This window comes from Miniopterus schreibersii (genome assembly GCF_964146895.1).
Source record: "Miniopterus schreibersii genome assembly, chromosome: 16".
NCBI lineage: Eukaryota > Metazoa > Chordata > Mammalia > Chiroptera > Miniopteridae > Miniopterus > Miniopterus schreibersii.
The window spans coordinates 29,955,066-29,973,849 of NC_138116.1; the positions used below are offsets into that span (position 1 = coordinate 29,955,066).

Sequence of the window (18,784 nt, forward strand, 5' to 3'; positions counted from 1 at the left end):
AATCAAGTTGGGCACTGCCAACCTGGGTTTTAGGAGTGTGAGGGAACCCCTCCCACCACTGAGGGGGGAAATGGTGGTGGTACTGAAACGTTGTCTCCAAGCCCCTTCTCGAAAAGACAGCAGGAGGGCTTCCCTTCCTCACTGTGGGGTAGCTGTATTCATTTGCTTCCTGCTCCAGACACATTTGTCTTTCTCCCTTCCGTGTCTGCCCCTCCCCTCAATTCTCTAAGCATCAGAAACAGCACATGATCACTTATTTATTTTTGATACAAATGTACATGATACACATCTTGACAGTCAGCCCACCCACCACCATACAGGTAGAGCCTGGCCCCCTGGGACAGAGGCAGGTCGAGGAAAAGAGCTGGTGGGCGCTGCCATCTGCCTCTCCAGCCTTCCCAGGCTGCAGCCCAGGTTCCAGGTACCCAGATGCCGCAGGCACAGGTGCTAGCCTCTCAGAGGTTATAGGGAGGGGCCTCTCAGCTGAGTCAGGGACCCTGGGGAGCCAGCCCCAGGCTCAGGTGCTCAGTTCTCTGCCCCAGCCAGCACACTCCCCCTCCACAGGGAGAGGGAGGAGAGATGGAGGGAAGTGGTTTTCATTTTAAGTTTATAGAGAAGGGGTACAGGTGGTAGAAGTGATGAGGGGAGGCAGTGGGCAGGACCCCGGTTGGTTATGCTGGCAGTCCCTGGCCCCAGGATGGGTCAGAGTGGGGCTGACCCCCAATGCTGGTCCTGCTGCTCTGGTCCCCCCACCCCTCACAAAACTCCATATGGGCCAGGCCTCTGGAACGGCACTGCCGCCCCACACACTCACACGCAGGCACGCAGGGACACTCAGTTACCACAACGTTAAAATTAAGGGGTGGAAGAGAAAAGAAAAAAAAAAAAAGGTTTTCCAGTGTTTGCTGCTGGGGACCCCGGGAACACAGGTTGGGGCCTGTGCCCTAGGCGGGGGCCGTTTGGCATTAAAGGAGAGCAGCATGGGGGCTGGCTACAGGGTGGGACATCCACAGAGATTATGTACAAAGGAAGGGGATGCCCCCACTCAGCCCCCAATAGGGCTGAACTGGCTCATGGGGGTGGGATGCATGTAAGGGGAACTGTCCCACTTGGAGTATCCCCACCAGACCCTTTGATGAGGGTGCCCTGGAGGGCAAGGGGCTGGGAGTGATGCCTTACAGGCCCCTGCATGTTAGAAGGGGGGGGATGCTATGTACAGGGGGGAGGTACATGGAATGTGGGGGCAGAAGCTCCTGCCACCCCACCTCCCCATCCTTGGGGGCTTGAGGGGGGGCGGGCCCCAGGGCGCCTGGCTGCCAGGGGAGAGTGGCAGCACTAAGGGCACTTGCGCCAGCGGCTCTGTTGGGGTGGGGATTAGTGTTTGGAGTGGCCTAGCTCCCATGGCCAGTGAGGTCCCAGGGTGTAGGTGAGGGTACAGGGAGAGTGGTCACTGCTTCTTCTCTCGGGTAGTGATGGTGACCAGCTGCTTGGCAGCCTTGGCAATGTCATAGGCGCACTGGATCACCTGCTGAGTCAGCAGCTGGAAGTCCACAGGGGCTCCAGGCTCCGGAGGCACTGTCTTCCGGCACTCACTCTGCAGCCGGTAGGCGCTGGCGTTGAGCAGCCGCAGAGAGCTGCGCACAGGCTCCAGGGCTGGTCTCTGGAGGGAGGAAGGAGGGAGTTGGGACTAGTTCAAACCATGAGCCATGATTACCGCCGGGTGTATCCAAGTAGCAGTTAGATTCTCTACACCTGCCCCACCCTGAGATCCTCCCAATCCTGCTCTTCTCTGGCCCCTGTACCTTTGGGAAGAGAGAGGCCATCTCAGTCACAGCCAAATGGATCTTCTCTGAACAGGGCACAAAACTGTGGGGGAAGGGGAGAGTATAAGTTAGGGGGGCTCTTGGGAAGGTTCCCAGGGACAGTGGAACACTGATCCCTCTCTTGGCCTTGGGAACACCCATAGGCCATATAAGCTGGTACCCCCTCCCCATACCTGTCATGCTTGAATTCCTGGGCAGCCCGCAACAATTCCTGAATGTTCTTGGTGACCTGCTCTGTCTTCAGGATGACGTCCTCCGTGCTGGGAAGCCCAGGGTCCAGGTCTCCATCCAGGTTTTCCAACTCTGGGTGGAAGTCCTCCTCTTTGCCCAGCTCTAGAAACCTCTTCCCTTCCAGTCTGAGGCCCGGGTTAGAAAGAGAGACATTCAACCATGAGGCCTCTTGTCTGCACCCTCAGACACTTCTGGGGACCACTTGACCTCCCTCTGTCAGGGTGCCTCACCCAAGCAGGGGGTCCCCACTTTGTGTGTTCTCATAGTCGCTGTCGGCACCGCTGCCGTGGCGGGAAAGCTTGCTCTGGAGGGTGCAGGGAAGGGGTGGTAGGTGAGGTACACATTCACAGTCCCACACAGCCCCATCACCTCCCATGCACACAGCCCATTCAGCCCATCCCTTGGACACAGGAGATGGGACTTTACCGTGTGGCGGCTTCCTTCCTGGGAGCAGGACAGCAGTGGGGAGGGGGGAGTGAAGGGCACAGCTGAGGCTGAAACCCCCTTCCGGATCTAAAACCCAGGAGGGCTGCAGTCAGTCTCTCCTCCTCCCTGTTGCCCATCTTCCAACTTCCCCGCAAAGGGTGGGAACCATGTATGTCTAGTCATCCTTGTACCCAGCCTCCAGCACAAAGCCTGGCACCCACTGGGACTGAGAACCTATTTGCAGAAACGGACCCACCTGCTCCAGGTCCTGCTTACCCGGTAAAGGCCGGCAGGGACGTGAACTGAATAGATGGCGTCATCCTCCAGCTCCTGGGGGTTAGCACACTGGATATCACAAAGGGCCCTGTGGCAGACCCAGCCCTCTGTCTCCCCACCAGCCTGAGCGGGCAACTCACAGTGCTGTGGAATGGCTGTAGCCGAGTGGCAAGCTCGTCCCCAGGCGGGCCCCCAAAGGGCTTCAGGGCAGAGCCTGGTTCATACATGGAGAAGGCCTGGCGGTCCCTACGGTGGGCACTCCCACCAGGCCCTATGGATGCATGTTCTGCCCGGTCGCTGGGGAGTGGGGGAGTGGGCACCGGCCCAGGTGGCTGCCGGATCTGCAAGTTCTCCGCCTGCAGCTTGTGGATCTGAGAGTGGAGTGGTGTCAAACTCCAGAGGGTCCAGGCCGCACCCTCCCTTCTCCACTGGGGCCCTGGGGAGGTCCTACTCCCCTTACCTCCCTCTGCAGCCTCCGGAGCTCGTCACTCAAGCTACTATTGACCTTCATGAGCTGCTGCACCTTTGCCTCAGAGGTAGCGAGGGCCTTCTTCAGCTCCAGGTACTCCTGCAGCGTCACAGCCCCATCAGACAGGTCTGAGGAATCCATGCTCTGCAGGGTGAGACATGAGCTGGTCAGCCACCAGGGACAGGGACATAGGGCTGCTCTCGAAGCTGTGACCAGCCCACTTGTCCCCCAGGCCCTGGGCTACAAGATGATGGAGCTGGGCCTTGATGGAGGCCCGGGGAGGGACTGGGGAGGGGCTGCGCTCAGACCCGAGCCCGGTTGTTCCGCGTGGCACCAGTGCTGCGCAGGGGCTCCTGGTCGGTGTCCTCGTCCGAGGCCACACTGTCGTAGTCGTGCTGGTCGTCGAGGTCACTCTGGCTCCGCACAGACAGCTCAAGGTTGTCTGAGGGCACAGGCCTGTCACTCAGGGCTCTGCCACACAGCCCGTCTATCATGCAACCCCCGAAAGGGAGCCATGAAAGAGAATATCCTGGAACAGTGCCCCCACCCACACCCTCGCCCTTCCCACCTGTGGGGCTGCTCAGGCTCTTGCCCTGCTGTCTCCTCTTGGCCTCACTGAGAATGTCGATGATCAAGGTGGCAAACTCGCGGGCATTAAAGCGGGCCAACTTCTGCCGCCCCTGTGAGGCAGAAGGGACAGGCTGCCATGACGGGGCACCCTGCTATCTGCTATCAAGCTATCCGCTTTAACCACAGCTAAAACAGCCCAGCCCGGCTCACTTGGCCAGGGCAGGGGGTGAGGGATGATACAGATTCAGGGTACCTAGGGGAGCTCTCAGGAAGAGGCTGCAACTGCCCCCCAAGAAGCTGCTCAGCAAGTGCTCAAAAGAACAACTTCTTTCCCACCCCCCAATCCCAGTGCCACCCAGGCCTGGAGGGGGGCCTTGGTCAGCGGTGGAGAATAGGCCCAGGCCCAGACAACAGCCAGTGAGAGAGGACAGGGCCCACAGACCTGGTGACCCCAGGAAGGGAGGAAACAGCCCCAGGCCCCCCACCAAACCTCCTACCTGATTCCGTGTGGCTGAGTATTCAGGGTTAACAGGCAGGAAGGGCACAGCACTGCGCTCTGTCACCAGGGTGCTGTGGTTTTGGGTAGCCAGCCACACTGTGGGGGAGGAGCAGGGAGCAGATTGTCCAGGGTGGCCAGGCCCCACGGGTGGGGGGAGTGCTGAGCACAGCCTTCCTAGCTCTTCCCCATGCCCAGGGAGCTTGGTGATGAAAACAGGGGTGGTCTTCAGACAGGCACTGGGCGAGGCCAACTGGGGACTGACACACAGAACAAGGCAACTCCCTCTCTCCAGGCCCAGCCGAGTTTGGGCTGGAATCTGGCTGTGGCCAGGAAGGAGTGCTTGGGGGGGGGGGGGGGGGGGGGGGGAGGAGCAGGACTGGGAAGAGAGCCAGAGTAGGAGGTAGCTAGAGCAGAGATGAGCTCCAGTGGGGCGGTGGGGGGGTGGGAGGAGCAGGCTGGCTGACTCCAGCTCAGCACACTCTGCCCAGCTGGGGAAGCTGCCCAGGCGGACTCACAGCTGGCAGAAGCTTACATGCATGTCTGCTGAGCAGACCAACCCAGGTACCCCTTCTTAGTTTCGGTAAAAGTACCCAAGAGCCACACCAGGTCCTAGCCCTTCCCTAGGGGGTAGGTGCTCTGTCCCACCTGCCCAGAGCCTCCAATGCCCTCTCAGCTCACCAGCATCATTTTCTCTTCGATCCACCTCATCATACACATCCATGGCAAGTTCCTCAAAAAGCCGGTTGCTGAGCTAGAGGCAGAGAGGGGGGCACAGGCTTTGTCAGATCAACTGGCCCCTAGTGCTGACAGGACCAGCTCAGGGCCTGGCTCACCAGGTGTCGTAAGACATGGGAAACAGCTTGTGTCCCTTATGGCACCCAGTCCCCACAGTCTCAGAACTGGAAATGGGTAGGGGGTCTGTCTGCCAAGCTCCAAGGTGGGAGAAGACAACAGGGAGGCCAGACTAGACCAGCTAATGCCACTGCAGGTCAGAAGTGGAGGTAGGGCCCTGGGAGCCTTTGAAAGGCAGAGCCAGGGTCAAAGACCAGAGGTGGAGAAGTAAAGAGAAGACTAGGGAGGCTAGAGTGAGAACAGGTCAAAGACTTGGAAAAGGGCACCAAGTCAGAGGAAGGGGAAGCAATCACAGGGGCAGGGGTGTTGGTGTTAGAAATGGGAGTAGCTCCAAGTTTTAGAGGCCCATCTGAGCAGACTCACCGCCTGCAGCTTCTTCTTGGCAGCTTTGGCCAACTCGGATAGGTCCAGGCTGTGGACAAGGGGAAGAGAGAGGCCAGACCTGAGAGGTGGCCAGGGCTTTGCCAATGACCTCCCAAACATGCAGGGATCCCAGGGAGACAAGACCCCAGATACCGCACACCAAGTGCCACCCTGCCCCACCCAACCTCCAGAGCCTGCTCCCATGGCAGACACCAGATACCTCTGAGACATGCACTTTTGCCGAGATCTAAGTCCAAAGGAACGCAGCAGAGGGAAGAATAGGACAGAGGCAGCAATTACCCAGCAGCAGGGCAGCACACGCCTTCCCACGTCAAGCTCAGACCCATCTCTGTGTGCACGCCAGACTCAGAGTGTACAAAACTGAGCTCATCTTCCCCCACCCCCCAACTTGCTCCTGGCCTGCTCGCTCCTACTATCGGTGACCCATGTACCCAGAACAAACATCCGCTCCTGGGAGTCACCTGAAACCTCCCTCATCTTCAAGCCTTTCTTTGCCCGACTTTTCCCAGGTTCTGCCATCATTTCCTCTTGCCTGGGCTTTGCTATAATTTCTTAAGCCATCTTCCCCCTCCCAGTCTTGCCCCTACAAAACTTTTTTCTACCTAGCAGCCAGGGTGATCTTTTTGACATACCTGGCTGCACTAGCTCTGGCTGTAAAAACATTTCAGTAATAACAGGTATGTATGGCATACTGCAACAAAAAGCTTATTTTAAAAATGTGCTAAATGCTTTGCATGCACTTTTTAATCCTCTCAATAGCCCAGAAAGATAGGTACTGTTGCCCTCATTTCCAGAAAAGATAACTAAGAATCAGAGAGGTTACATAGCCTGCTTAAAGTAACAGAGCCAGTCAGCAGCAGAGCTGGTTCCACACATCCCCTATGCTTGGAACCTCTCTACTCTCAGGATGGTCACAGCTTTTGTCAGGGCTCACAGGACTGGTCACTCTCTCACTCTGTCTCTATTCCAGTCTTGCTCCTGGGATTCCCGGCCTCTCACATATGCTCCAGTCTCACCATCTGCCTGCAGTTCCTGGCACAGCATTTCTAACGTCTATGCCCCTGTCTCTCTTGCTGTACTTCCCACACTGAACTACAACTGTCTGACTAGGCTGCCTCCGTTTCTAGACTGAGCTCCTTAAAGGCAGGGATGATGTCTGAGTTACCTCTGTGTCCCAGTGCCAAGAACAGCAGCTGGCACAGCGAAGGTGCTCAGTTAACATTTCATTGAGTACATGCCCATATGTGTTTACAACACTCCCCTGCCATGCAGGCACACACACACCAGGCAGAATCAGACCAAAGAAGTGGGGGGGAATCTTGGGATTTCAGAACAGAGGAGGTCTGGGTTCAGGAATCCAAGGTGTCCAGACCTGAAAATCCCCATCTGCCCACACTGGCCTTTGGAGAAGGAGGGAGCCTCCCCTCTCCAGCTCCAGGCCAGCAGGCACAGCTTGGCATAAAGATGGCCATCAGAGACAGCCACCAGGTGGCGCCAACATCCATCTTCTAAGCTGGGTGAGGGGTTGGGGGTGGTCCCCCACAGCCTGGGCACCCCGGGCCTCTGGGATCAGAGGCAGAAACACCTGTATTGTGTCATGCCCTGCCCTCCAGCCCCTGCCCAATTTATAAATACACCACACAGGCCGGCTCGGGGTCCTAAAGTTATTCATCCCTGGAGCCCACCACCTTTTCACTGAAGAGCAGAGGTTTATCTAAAGGTTTCAGTGGGGTCAGTGCCACTGGGAATAGAGCCCAGTGATCCACCGCTTGGGGGATGCTCCTTGTACTCAAGCACTATGTTCCTGACAGAAGGGGGCTCAGGCTATGCTGGCCACGTGCTAAGTTGACACTTCTTACGTGCTTTGGGGCCCAGTATTAGGGAGTAAGGACTAGACTGTGAAATGTTTGTGCTTCCAACCCCTAGGGGAGTGGGGTGGAGAATGTGGAGGGGTCCCAGGTCCCCAAAGCCTGGGGCGTTGCAGGGGTGGGGGCTCTGGGGATCAGGCACCAACATGGCCTCTAGCAGCCTCTGGGAAGGGACTTCAGGTGGGCACTCACCTATCAGCCATCTGTGGGATGATGTAATGCCCATTCTTGTGATCTGAACAAAAATAAAAATGCCAAGTCACTGGTGCTGAGTGGCCTTAGCAGCTAGAAGCCCACCTCACTGCCATGAGCAGGGCTTGGCACCCAGAAGTGTCAGGGGAAAGGGAGGAGGGCAGGCCACCCACAATAGCCCCGGGAGGTGGCTAGAAGTTATGCCCACCCCCACTCCCTACCCCAATGTGCTACAGCCCAGAGCCTGCAGCAATTTCACAGGAGCCAGTTGCCTAGCAACACTGTTCCCCAGCCAGCTTTGTCACCATGGCACCTGCTGCTGAGGTGTGTCTAGGTCCCACCTGCCTGGCCCAGCCAGGCCTGCCCCGCACTCTGCTCACCAGGCTTTCGTCCACAGAGATAGAAGGCCAACCGGTCAGTGAGCTCATACTGGCACTCAACTAGCCTTTCCGCCAGCTCATGGTGCCCCGCCTGCCTGTGGGGAGGGGGCATGGCTCAGCCTGCAGCAGCAGCCCACTCTCCCACCCCCACCCTGCCACCCAAGCCTCACCCTTCAGCCAACCCTCACCTGGCATAGTCAATAGGTGTTCGGCCATTAACGTCAGGGGAGCCAGGGTCAGCCCCATACACTACAAGAAGCTCCGCCTGCAGTGTCTGCCCCGCCTTGGCAGCCACATGAAGAGGCGTGGTGCCCTTCTCTGGGTGGAAGAAGTTGGCCTGGGCACCCAGGGACAGCAGGCGTAGACATGTCTCCAAGTTGCCTGTCCGCACGCTTGAATGCAGTTGCTGCCAGGAGGAGTGTGCAACAAATGTGTGTGCATGAGGCCACCCCTTGCCCCCAGAAACGGCACCTAATATTGGCAGCACCTAGGACTTCTACAGCTCCAAGGGCCCAACTGAAGCTTGGTTGTCAGTGAGGAGAGAGGAGTTAATACCAATTAATAATACCAGTTGTCAGTCACTATCTACCATGTGCTGTGTGCTCTGCTTGGAACAGACATTATCTATAAGGTGATGCTATTTCTTTCCCATTTTATAGATGAGAAAACTGAGGCTCTGAGAGGCTAAGAAATTGCCCCAAGTTTTCCTGGCTTTTGGGTGGCAGCTGGGGAATTTTAGCCTTGCATGTCCACCTGGGAGTCGAGGGGCTTTGAGCACATGCAGCCTAACCAAGCAGGTTTGTCACTCCACCATGCCCACTCTTCTTGCCTGACCTGGCTGCCTAGGGCTGAGTGGTGACGAAGGACAGGCCTTTGGGACATTATGGGTGAGAAGGAGAGAGGCCCTCCCGTCCACTGTGGGGCCCGGCCCCTCAAACCTTGCTGAGGTCTTTGGCGGTGACTCCGTCGTCATCCCGGCAGGGAAGCTTGTGCACAAATGCCAGCATCTGGTACTTGGCCCTGATGAACTCTGACTTGATGGGGCTGCATGGGGCACACAGAAGGAAATGGGGAGCAGAGAGAGAGGCTAGTTACCAGGCCACCTCCCAGGCCCACGTCACAGACCATGCAGCCCCTGCCACCACCCCTCCAGCCCAACTCACTGGACTTTATCCTGGGGGTTGGCTTTACGCCGGCCGCTCTGTACTTGCGCAGGGTCCAGCAGGGAATGCTCCCAGATGGAGTTGGCCCCATTGCTGGCGAGCGTGTGCACCATCTGCGGGGAGGAGATGCCAAGTGAGAGCCCACTGAGTGCTGGGCACCAGCCACAGCCAGTGTGGCTGCAAAAAGTACCAAAGGGCCTACTGTGTGCCTGTCACTGCTGCACCACCATCCAGTCAGGCCACCCAAGGATGTGGGTTCTGTTTAGAACTTCAGGTCACATGGCCAGCATGCCAAGGCTTAGAGAGGTTAAGCAACCTGCTCAGTGCTACATGGCCAACCTAGTAAGCGGCAGAGCCAAGATGAGAGTCCAGGTCTGTCTGACTCCAGTCCTGGATGCCTCCTCTCTTAGACGAGTGGATGGGTGGAAAGGGTCAAGGTTAGGCTCTGCCCCAGGTGGGTGCTGCCCCCTGGGAGCTGCTGTACCCAGGCAGGTGTGTATGTCAGTATGAGGGAAATGTGCCTGCGCTCAGCACACTTCGTGGAGAAGGAGGAACGGCCGGCCAGCATCCATACCTGTAGGAGTGTGGGAGGCCAGGCGCTGTGGCGAAGATGCTTGACGATGGAGATGTGGCGTCCCAGGCTCCGGTGCACACTGCAGCACTCGTCACACACCAGCACACCCCTGCTGATGGAGGCCCAGCCAGGGTCTGCCAGGGTGGAGGCAAGTGTCAGCCATAGCCAAACGCAGGCAAGACCCCCTAAGCACCTGCTCTGGGCCAGCACCGTGCTTAGCATTCCACACATATTCATTCACTTGGTCCCTCAGAGGTCTAGGAGCTGGGACATCAGTGGGCACAGGTTCCTGATGAGGAAGCTCAGCTAAGGCCGGGAGCGGGATTTCCCCACGGGCTCGCAGCTGGTGACTGACACAGCCGAGCCCTTTCCTGCACATCTTTGGCCCTCTGGGAAGGTGTGATCCCCAGGGCCTACTTAGCGGGCATGGTTTCCTGTCCTGTAGTCACCACTACCAGTCCCACAGCCTTTCCCCAGGGAACAAGGCTGCTACCCAAGCCCTTCCCCAGGGAGGCAGGAATCCCCTCAGGGATGCAACCCCAATGCTTACACACCACTCATCTCTAGGTACTCCTCCTGGGTCTAGGTCAGGGCCACATCTCTCCTGCACCTAGACTTCTGCTGGAGCCACTGGCCCACCTGCTGGACCCATCACACCCCCACGGGCTCCTGACTGCCCTTATCCTGCCAGGCAAGAGGCCTTTTCATGCCTGAGGAGCCTCCTGTAGCCATGACTGATGGAGTCCCTCTTCAGGGGGATGGAAAGAGCAAAGGAACTAACACTGACTGAGCACCCTCTATGTACCACTGGCTGCTGTATGCATGATGCCTCTCACAATTGTCAGGCAAGGTAGGAAATGCTACCCCTGCTTTACCAGTAAGGAAATAGTGGCTCAAGAGAGGTTAGAGCACTTGCTCAAGGTCACTTGCTAATGAATGGGATTGCTAGGATATGGACTCAGGCATTTAGATGCCAGGGACCATACCATGTCCAGAACTGCTGCTGTCCCTGTGCCTCTGCCCTGAAGGGGACAGCCCCCAGTGGGCAAGGATTCTGGGAGCCACTCTCCACTCCTAGAGAAGTGAACTTTGGAAACAAGAAGGGGGCTAGGACAGGGCAGGAACTCCTGGGGTCCTTCTCAAGGGCAGAGGAGATGTCACCCATCCCAGGCCCCTTGGGAGAGGGGGAGGAGACAGCTGCATACAGCTCAGGCTGTGGAAAGGTCACGGGGGAGAAAGCAGCTATTGTATGCCACTGGAGAGTGGGGGCAGGGAGCCTGTCTCCCAGGACACTGTGCTCTGCCCAGGCCCCCGCCCCGTCTCAGGAAGCCCTGTCCTGGGGACGGGAGCCTGGCGCTCTGCCTTGCCCATAGTGCTCAGGGGTAATGAGAGTCTCTTCAACCAGAAAGTCATTCTCAGACCCTTCCCCAAAAGGACTTCTATCAAAGTTCCCAGGAGAACTGTGAGGAGACTCTGAGTCAGGGTGCAGCATGAGCTCTGCCCACAGCAAGTAGCCCCTCATAGCATGGGAACAGAAAGTGAAAGAGGGGACTCAGTTTTTTGGGTAAGGGGTTCTTTAGGGATTCCCCCTAAAACAAGGCAACAGGAATACACAAGATGCTCACCATACACCTTCTTGAGGGGCTAATTCCAGAGGCCCAAGAGGAAGGAATCCACCATCTGTGCCAAGACGGGGAGCCCTAAGGCACACTTTAACGTTGGCTTTACCCAGGCAGTGAGGCACTCCAGGTATGAAAAGCTCCTTCCCCCCACTCCCAAACACCACTGGGTCAGGGGTCTGCCCTCCAATCACCACCAGCAGCCCAGGCAGGAAGCTGGAAATGACGCAGCTTAAATTCCTCTTGTTGAAATGGTGGGGTTTCCTGTAAGTGGGGATCCGCCCAGGCCAGGATCATAAATGGGCCGCCCTGAGGCCTAGGCCTCCACCTCCCACCCCCACCCCAGGCCCATGGCCCTACCAGAGAAGCCAGGCCTAGGAGGGCTGGCCAGATATCCAGGGCCAGAGCAGACATGGCAAGTCCATGACTATGGGTGACCAAGAGACTAGGATCTGGGGAATGCGGTCCAAGACTTTGCTTGGCACTCTCCTGGGCTGGGAGAGGGGTCCTCCCTCTCCTCCACAGGTCCAAGTGAACTGAAATAGGAAGGTTGGACAGGGGACACTGTCCTGTCTGGGGCACACTGGTGCCAGCTCAGTTCTGATTGACATAGACGAAAAGCCCACCTTCACCCTACTACCTGTTCTTTATGACCAGGGGGCCTTGGGAATACCTAAGCAGGAGCCCTAAGCCTCACCTAGGCCAGTTCCTAAGCCAGGAAGAGTTTCTGAAAGTCAAATGGCTATTGAAGTTTAAGGTTAAAGGGACCCTTGTCTCAAAGAGGCTCCCTGGGCCGAACTTGGGGCAGAGGCTAGGGGATGTGGTGACCTCCTTAGTATCCTGCCAATCCTCCTCCTGGGCTCCTGCCTTCAGTGAGGGTGGGGGTCTGATATGTGTGGGCAAGTGGCAGGAGGGGTCCTGGAGTAATATTAACCAGCGCTGACCCGATGGAGGCATCTACTAAGGTAAATTCATGTCACCACTTAAAGCCATTAGTGGCCTCTGGGGCCAGAAGGTCTGCTATAAAGGACAGCCTCTCCTGAGCTAGGGAGCAGACCCTCACGAGGGAAGAGGGAGAAGCCAACCATTTTGAAAGCAGGTAAGAGTAATCCATAGGGATAGAGGTCAGAACAGCAGTTACCTTTGGGGGACACTGACTGGGAGGAGGCACAAGAAACCCTGCAGGGTGACGGAAACGGTTTATCTCTCGACTGGAGTGGAGGTTACAGCTATGTACACATGTAAAAACTCATCAGGCTAAACAGTAAAGTGCGGGCACTTGGCCGTACATAAGTTATATCTCAATAAAAGAGGAAGAAAGCCCACTACTCACCCCACCCCACGATAATCTACATTATGGAGAGACAAATGAGCCTGCAGGTTCCCAAATGTCCCTAGCCAGTGGCAAGCCTTGCTCATCCAAGGTGCCAGTAGGTCTCCACTCCTGTGCCAGGGGCTGTGATGGAGGCCCATGGGGTGAGGAGCAGGCCCTGGAGAGCTAGGCCACGACTATGTGACAGGGTGAGTGAAGGGGAAGAAAGGGGGGAACTACATTCTCCAGGGTCCCTGCCCCCTGCCCCTCTCTTGGACTCCCAAGGCAGGCAGGGACACAGATGGTGCCTAACCAGCAGACACAGCAGCCATGCTATGTCCAGTTGCCTCACAACATACTTGCACTTGTCCCCTGCATGCCCAGGCCTGGGAGCAGAGGGAAGACAGGGGCCTTTGGGATCAGGCTGCATCTCACCTTTTACCTTCATGACCCCCCAAATTAACCAACTACAAAAAAGCCACGACCCCATTCCTAGGGCTGAGACTGCAGGGTTCCTATCACAGTGAGAGAAACCTATGGCTCTGGGTAGGAGGCACATACCTATCAGTTCCTAAGCAGAAGGTGGTGGCTCTGGGTGTGGGCTGCAGATAGGTGGCCTTATGCTTTTTACCTGGGCTGCTATAGTTCCCAGACTGAGAATGCCACTCCATGCATCATCCAGTGTGTATGGGGTAGACCCAAGTAGCCAGCAGGGGTCCTGATAAGCATCCAAACACTTGGGGGAGTGCCTACTATGTGCCAGACACCATGCTAGGTGCTGGGGTGGGGTCATGAGTAAGACTTTGTCATCGCCCTGCCTACCTCACCACCCTCACTTTCTCACCATTTGCCTCTTTCTGACCTGTATTCTGATCAAGGGAAAAGGAGGTACCCAGGGCACAAATGCCTCTGTGGAAAACAGACCTGGGATAGGAGCTGGGCAGTGCAACACATAGGATACACACCACTCTTCTCCGAGCCCACTGGGCATCCAGATGCTTCAGCCAAACAGGAGAAAGGACAACTGCCTTGCTGATGCTGTTCTATGTCCCTCAAACCAGAATGAGGACCACAGACTTGGAGATGGGATGCTCCTCAAAAATCATTTCTATGCCAACTTCTTTGCCTCACAGTTGAGGAAACTGGGGCCCAGAGTGAGTAAAGTCTTGCCATGGGTCACACAGTAAGCTGGGAACAAAGGCAAAGCTAAAATCCAGGCTCCCCTAAAGGGTGTGTGCTATGCATGCTGCATCCACCCAGCAGATCTGCAGAACAGCCTAGGATAGGCATACAGAAGGCAAGCTCTCCTCTTAGCCTTCCATCCCTAGACCTGCCTGGGGCTCGGGCAAGGGAATCATAGTTTCCAGCTAATTAGGGGTAAGGGCACATATCCCCAAACAGCTTCTCAGAGCCCTCTGGATTGCGGCATGCCCTGAGGGGCAGCCTCAGGTTCATAACCACCCACAGAGTACCATGCCTTTGCCAGGCATTCACAGTTCCCAAACACTCCGGCTTGGAGCCATCAGAGCCACCAGAGCATCTGTGAGTCTCAACCTGTTGGGGTCCTGGGCCTGTCCAAAGAATGGCTAGAAGTTATGGGTCCACAAAACAGCACCCCACACTCTCACACTTAGTCAGCCCATAGTCTCCCTAGCGTTCACAGACCCCCCGAGCCTGCCCAGTGACACAGTTCATTTTCTAAAGAAGGGATGGACAAGGGCCAGGGCTTCCTTCCCCCCTGCCAGCTGCTGAGCCCCATCTCTGGCAGTGTCCTCCCACATCAGAAGTGAGCAGCCTCTTGGGTCACTGCTCCTCATTTCCTCAGCAGGTCAGGGGGTTTCACATCAGCCTGGAGCTGACTGTGCTGGGAAGAAGGGAAACACCACAGTATATACAGCCAAGAGGTAGGCCAGGAAGCCAGCGGGATCCCGGGGAATCTAGACACCCCTCAACACTGCTCCCTACCCAGTTCTGGCCAGATTGGGATAGGGGACCAAGAAGGGTTTGTGCCCAGGCTGGGGCAATGCCAAGCTCACCTTCCCAAGAGGGCCTTACTGGGGCCCAGGAAAAGCCGAGTCTACCTGCTCCCAGTCACTAGGTGGCCTGGGGATGCCTCAGAGAAAGATGCCCAGGCTCATTCTGGCTCTGTACACCAGGCCCTGAAAGGAGCCCCAGCCTTGGGAGCCAGGGGCAGGGAGTTCTAGGAGTAGCCACCCCCTCATCGGCTCCCGAGGAAACAGTATCCAAGCTCCCCCCTCCCCCCGGCCCATCTGCCCAGCTCTCTGCCCCTTGCCCTCCGCCACCCCAGCAGGCCAGCAGACCATGCGAGCAGCAGGTGCAAGACGCGGGGGTGGCACTGAGATGACACAAAACCCCACTCGCCCCTGCCTCCTAACCCCTGCCGGCCTCCGCCACAGCCCTCCGGCCACCCCAGGCCGGCGCTTCCGTTCGGATACTGAGATGGGGGCGGGGGGCAGCTAGCTGCCTGCCTCCCTCCGACTGAGGGGTGGGAGGCGGCGCGGGGAATGTCCTTCCTCGCCAGTCGGCGGACGCGAGGAAACGGGGGCCCCCCAGGCCGGCCCTCCCGCCAAGGACGCGGCTCCGCAGTGGCCCGGGCGGGGGCCGAGGCCGGAGGCCGCAGCCCCCAGCCCCACCCCGCCCTCCGGCCCCGCACGACGCTCCCGCCAGGCCCCGGCGCCCGCCCGGCGGGGCCTCGGCGCGCGGTCCCGCCCCCGGCCGGGCCCAGCTTACCCGGGGCGCTGCAGTCCGCACACACCTCCGCTCGCGGCCCCTTCCGGGACATCCTCAGCGGCGACGCGGCCGCAGCCCTCTGGGCCAGCGTGGGGGGCGCAGGCGGCGGGCCCGGGCGGCGGCGGCGGCCCCTGCTGCCCGGCCCGGCTCCGGCAAGGCCCCGGCGAGGCTCCGCGCGCCCGGCCAACCGACCGCCCCCTGGGCTGGCCCGGAACCCGCCGTGCCCGCCTGCCCGCTCGCCCTCGGGCGCCCTCCGCCCCGCGCCGCCCCGCGCCGCCCCGCCGCCACTCGCGGCTCGCTCTCTCCGCCCCTTGCGCGGCTCCCAGCCGCTCCTGCAGGAAGCGGCGCAGGCCCTGCCCACCGGGGGAGGGGCAGCCGCACTCCCGCCCCGCCGACGGACCCGGCGGGCCGCGCCTCCCGGAGAAAGGAAGCCGGGAGCGCGAGCGGGAGGGGGCGGGGGCGCTTAAAGGGACAGCGGCAGCGTCCGGGCTGGAGCGGGCGGTCTCACCTGCGGCCCTGGCACGCGCTCGGGCGTTCCCGTGGCCCGGAGGCAGTGTGAGTCAGCCCTATCTCCTTCACGTTTAGATGGGGGTGGCCCGGAGCTCGGGCCCTAGGACAGTGGCTCCTGGGAACCAGGGACAAGGGTAAGGAGCTGGAGGCCCAGGCTCTCCCTCCTGTCAAGGGTCTGTGGTTTGGGGTATCCGCCTATCTCTGGTTGGGGTGAGGTGTGCGTCCCGGTCTCCCCTGTGTCCACATCTGTGGGTCCAGGTGTGCGTGTGGTCACATTCTTGCTGACTATGCACGCCGCCAACAATATGGACGCCCAGGTGCCAAAGAGGTCATGCAGTGTACGCCCTACCTCCCGGCTAAGAATGTATCTATCCTTCCTCAATGCTTGCCTCTAGAGGAAAGAATCTGGGCAGTTTTAAAAGATCTCCCGAGGAGTGACCACTGTGCCTGTGTGCAGTAATATCCACTTGTCATCTGTCTTGTATACATCCACAGTGTTTCTGGGCCACCAGAGAGGTGTGTGTGTCCAGGGCGTGCGCATATAATACACACAGATTTATTTTTGTGTCAGCCTTACTTCCTGGACTTCACACGGGGACTTGGGGGGCTGGGGGGTGGAGACAGGGAGCAGAGGCGAGGCTGCACGTGGGTGCACCCGTGCACTGAGCATGCTCCCCCAAACACATGTGCCTCGCGTGCACCCAGCCCCCATCCCTGCAGCAGCAAAAGGCTGTAGCACTCTGCTTGTGGGGAGGGGCAGGGATGCCCCAACCAGGCCTGGGGTCAGGTCAGTGGTGACACAATTAAGGGAGAGTTCCCAAGCGGCAGGGAATCCTGCTCAGTAACTGGGGGTGAGGGGTGGGGAGAGTCCTGGGCAGGGATGCCCGAGTTGGTCGATTTTATCCCAGCGGTGCCAGAGCAGCAGTGACTTGTGGGTGGACCCGCTGCTTCCCTGGGGGAGACAAAGTAATGCTCATGAGTCACATCACCCGAAATACATGCAAAGCTGCCTCCATCGCCTTTCGCTGCAGCCCGGATTGACAAGTTTGTTTGAAATAGCGATCCACGGGATATTTTTATAATTACACCTTTAAAAAAAATCCTTGCAGGCCTCCTTTTTCCCCCACAGCCAGCCGCTGGCTGGCGGATTTTCTGTAAGCAAGGATACCTCGAGGGTTGGTGGTAGTGGGTGGAACACCACCTGCCGTCGGGTGCTGCACCCGCAAGGGGAAGTCAGTTCATTGGCTTGGTGACCCCAACCCAGGTAACGGCAGCCTAGCTGCCCAAACCGGGCGTACAGCCTACCAGCAGCGACCACCGGTTCAACCGATCGACCCCCAGCTATGGAATTTCACTTATTAAGTGTCGAGGCGGCTGCTGGCAGCCCCGTCGCTTGGTTGTCTTTGTTTCTCTGCTGTGTGGGCGCGTCTGGAGCACGTGGCAGCTGGAGCGCGCAGGCCGGAGTTGAAAAGCGACCTGAGTTTTGTCTATGTATGGGCGGCCTGGCAAAAAGAGAGCCGGCTTCCCAGGGGACACCCCCCACCCCCACCCAATCCAGGCTGAGCTCCCCCTTCCTTGAGCTCCAAGATTTTTTCCGGGGAAAACGTATGATTCATCCTGTTCCCCCCGCCCCATCTCCTGGTTGGCCCAGGACTACCTGAGAGTGGCCCAGGCACGGATCCACTCTCCAAACTTCGTTCCGGAAGCCCCCAGCCCCGCCACAGCCTGGGCCTGGGGCTAGGGATAAAAGGGTTTCAGGATTTCTTTTTTGAGATGTCGTCATCTCAGGAAGCAGAACAGTTAAAGAGAAATCACACACAAGGCTCCAAAAACAATTTAATAAGGAAATGGCATTCTCCCGACCGTTCCTAGCGGTCCCTCCCCCCACTCCAGCCCCCTCCTCAACTCGGGCTGCAGCCACGACACTCTGCTGACCCCTCGTGGTAGAGGTAGGCAATGGTCCCGGCCGCCGGAGACGCCGGCTGGCTCCTCCCAGGCTGGAGAAAGGGGCGAGGCCATCTGCTCATCCCTCATCCTTCCCGCCCTCCCGGGCCTGGCACCGCAGGGTGTGGAGGAGGAAGGAGAGAAGACCACACAAAGAAACCTGAGAGGGGCGCGGAGAGTTTGCAAGCTTTTGCTGGCACCTCCCACACAGACATTTCTTGGGCTGGTAAGGAATTCCTTATTCCTGCCTGGTTCTAAGGTGGGCTCACCAAGGCATTATGCCCGGTGGGCTGTTACTCTCGGTAGCTCACCCCAGGAGGTAGTTTCCAGTCTCATTCTTGAGGTGAGTGGTCTGAGAAACCAGAATGTTTAAGCAAATTGCTTAAGGTCGAGCAATTAGTAAGGAGGAATTATAACTCAGGTCTCTAACATCCCAGTCCTTCCCGCCCTTGCAGTAGGTGGCCACAGAGGCCAAATCCACTTTCACCACAGCATCTGCAAGGACCCTTCTGGCAGGATCTCTCTGCCCTGGGGTTATTTAGGAAGGAGACAGTCTCTGGAATCAGTCACTTCCTCTCCGGAGGGTGCCACGAGGGGGTGGAGGTGGGGAGCTGCTTGCTGCTTTCTCTGCCCAGCCCCACTCTGGTCCTTGCGGAGGACAGTGTATGGGAAAGGCGGACTGTCCTCGCAGTCTTACTGGACATTTTCTTTCCAGTGTCAAGTGTGGCGGATGGAGTTTCATTTTATAAAAGGGCAGGGAAGACTCCTACGTAATAATTCAGGTGCCAGCCCCCTGGTTGCTCCAATGACCCTTGGTACTAATGCCTCTCACCCTTCTCAGGAAGCCCCATCAGTCACTCTTCTGGGAATCTGGATCCCTTGTCACATTCTACAGGGACCTAAACTCAATCCTGAAGGCCACACCTTCCCGCGCCTCCGAA

The 18,784-nt window shown here is 58.2% G+C and overlaps 1 protein-coding gene across 1 annotated transcript; it reads right to left on the reverse strand.

Moving 5' to 3' along the window:
- Positions 1-244: 244 nt before the first annotated feature.
- On the reverse strand, positions 245-15,531 carry GIT1 (GIT ArfGAP 1). The gene is made up of 20 exons (XM_081161250.1): positions 15,390-15,531; positions 9,708-9,841; positions 9,134-9,246; positions 8,909-9,014; positions 8,159-8,376; positions 7,971-8,065; positions 7,591-7,633; positions 5,510-5,558; positions 4,973-5,045; positions 4,293-4,390; positions 3,794-3,905; positions 3,534-3,667; positions 3,217-3,369; positions 2,897-3,127; positions 2,757-2,810; positions 2,481-2,567; positions 2,285-2,358; positions 1,997-2,179; positions 1,803-1,866; positions 245-1,660 (listed from the first exon to the last, which is right to left on the reverse strand). The coding sequence occupies exons 1-20, from the start codon at positions 15,439-15,441 to the stop codon at positions 1,448-1,450; spliced, it is 2,286 nt and encodes a 761-aa protein (XP_081017376.1). The 5' UTR covers positions 15,442-15,531; the 3' UTR covers positions 245-1,447.
- Positions 15,532-18,784: the final 3,253 nt, after the last annotated feature.

Coding starts and splice junctions, on each gene's coding strand:
- GIT1 (XM_081161250.1), bottom strand. CDS start 15,441: ATGTCCCGGAAGGGGCCGCGAGCGGAGGTGTGTGCGGACTGCAGCGCC. Junction 9,842..15,389: donor TGCGGACTGCAGCGCCCCGG/GTAAGCTGGGCC, acceptor CCACCCTGGCAG/ACCCTGGCTGGGCCTCCATC. Junction 2,811..2,896: donor TACAGCCATTCCACAGCACT/GTGAGTTGCCCG, acceptor GCTAACCCCCAG/GAGCTGGAGGATGACGCCAT.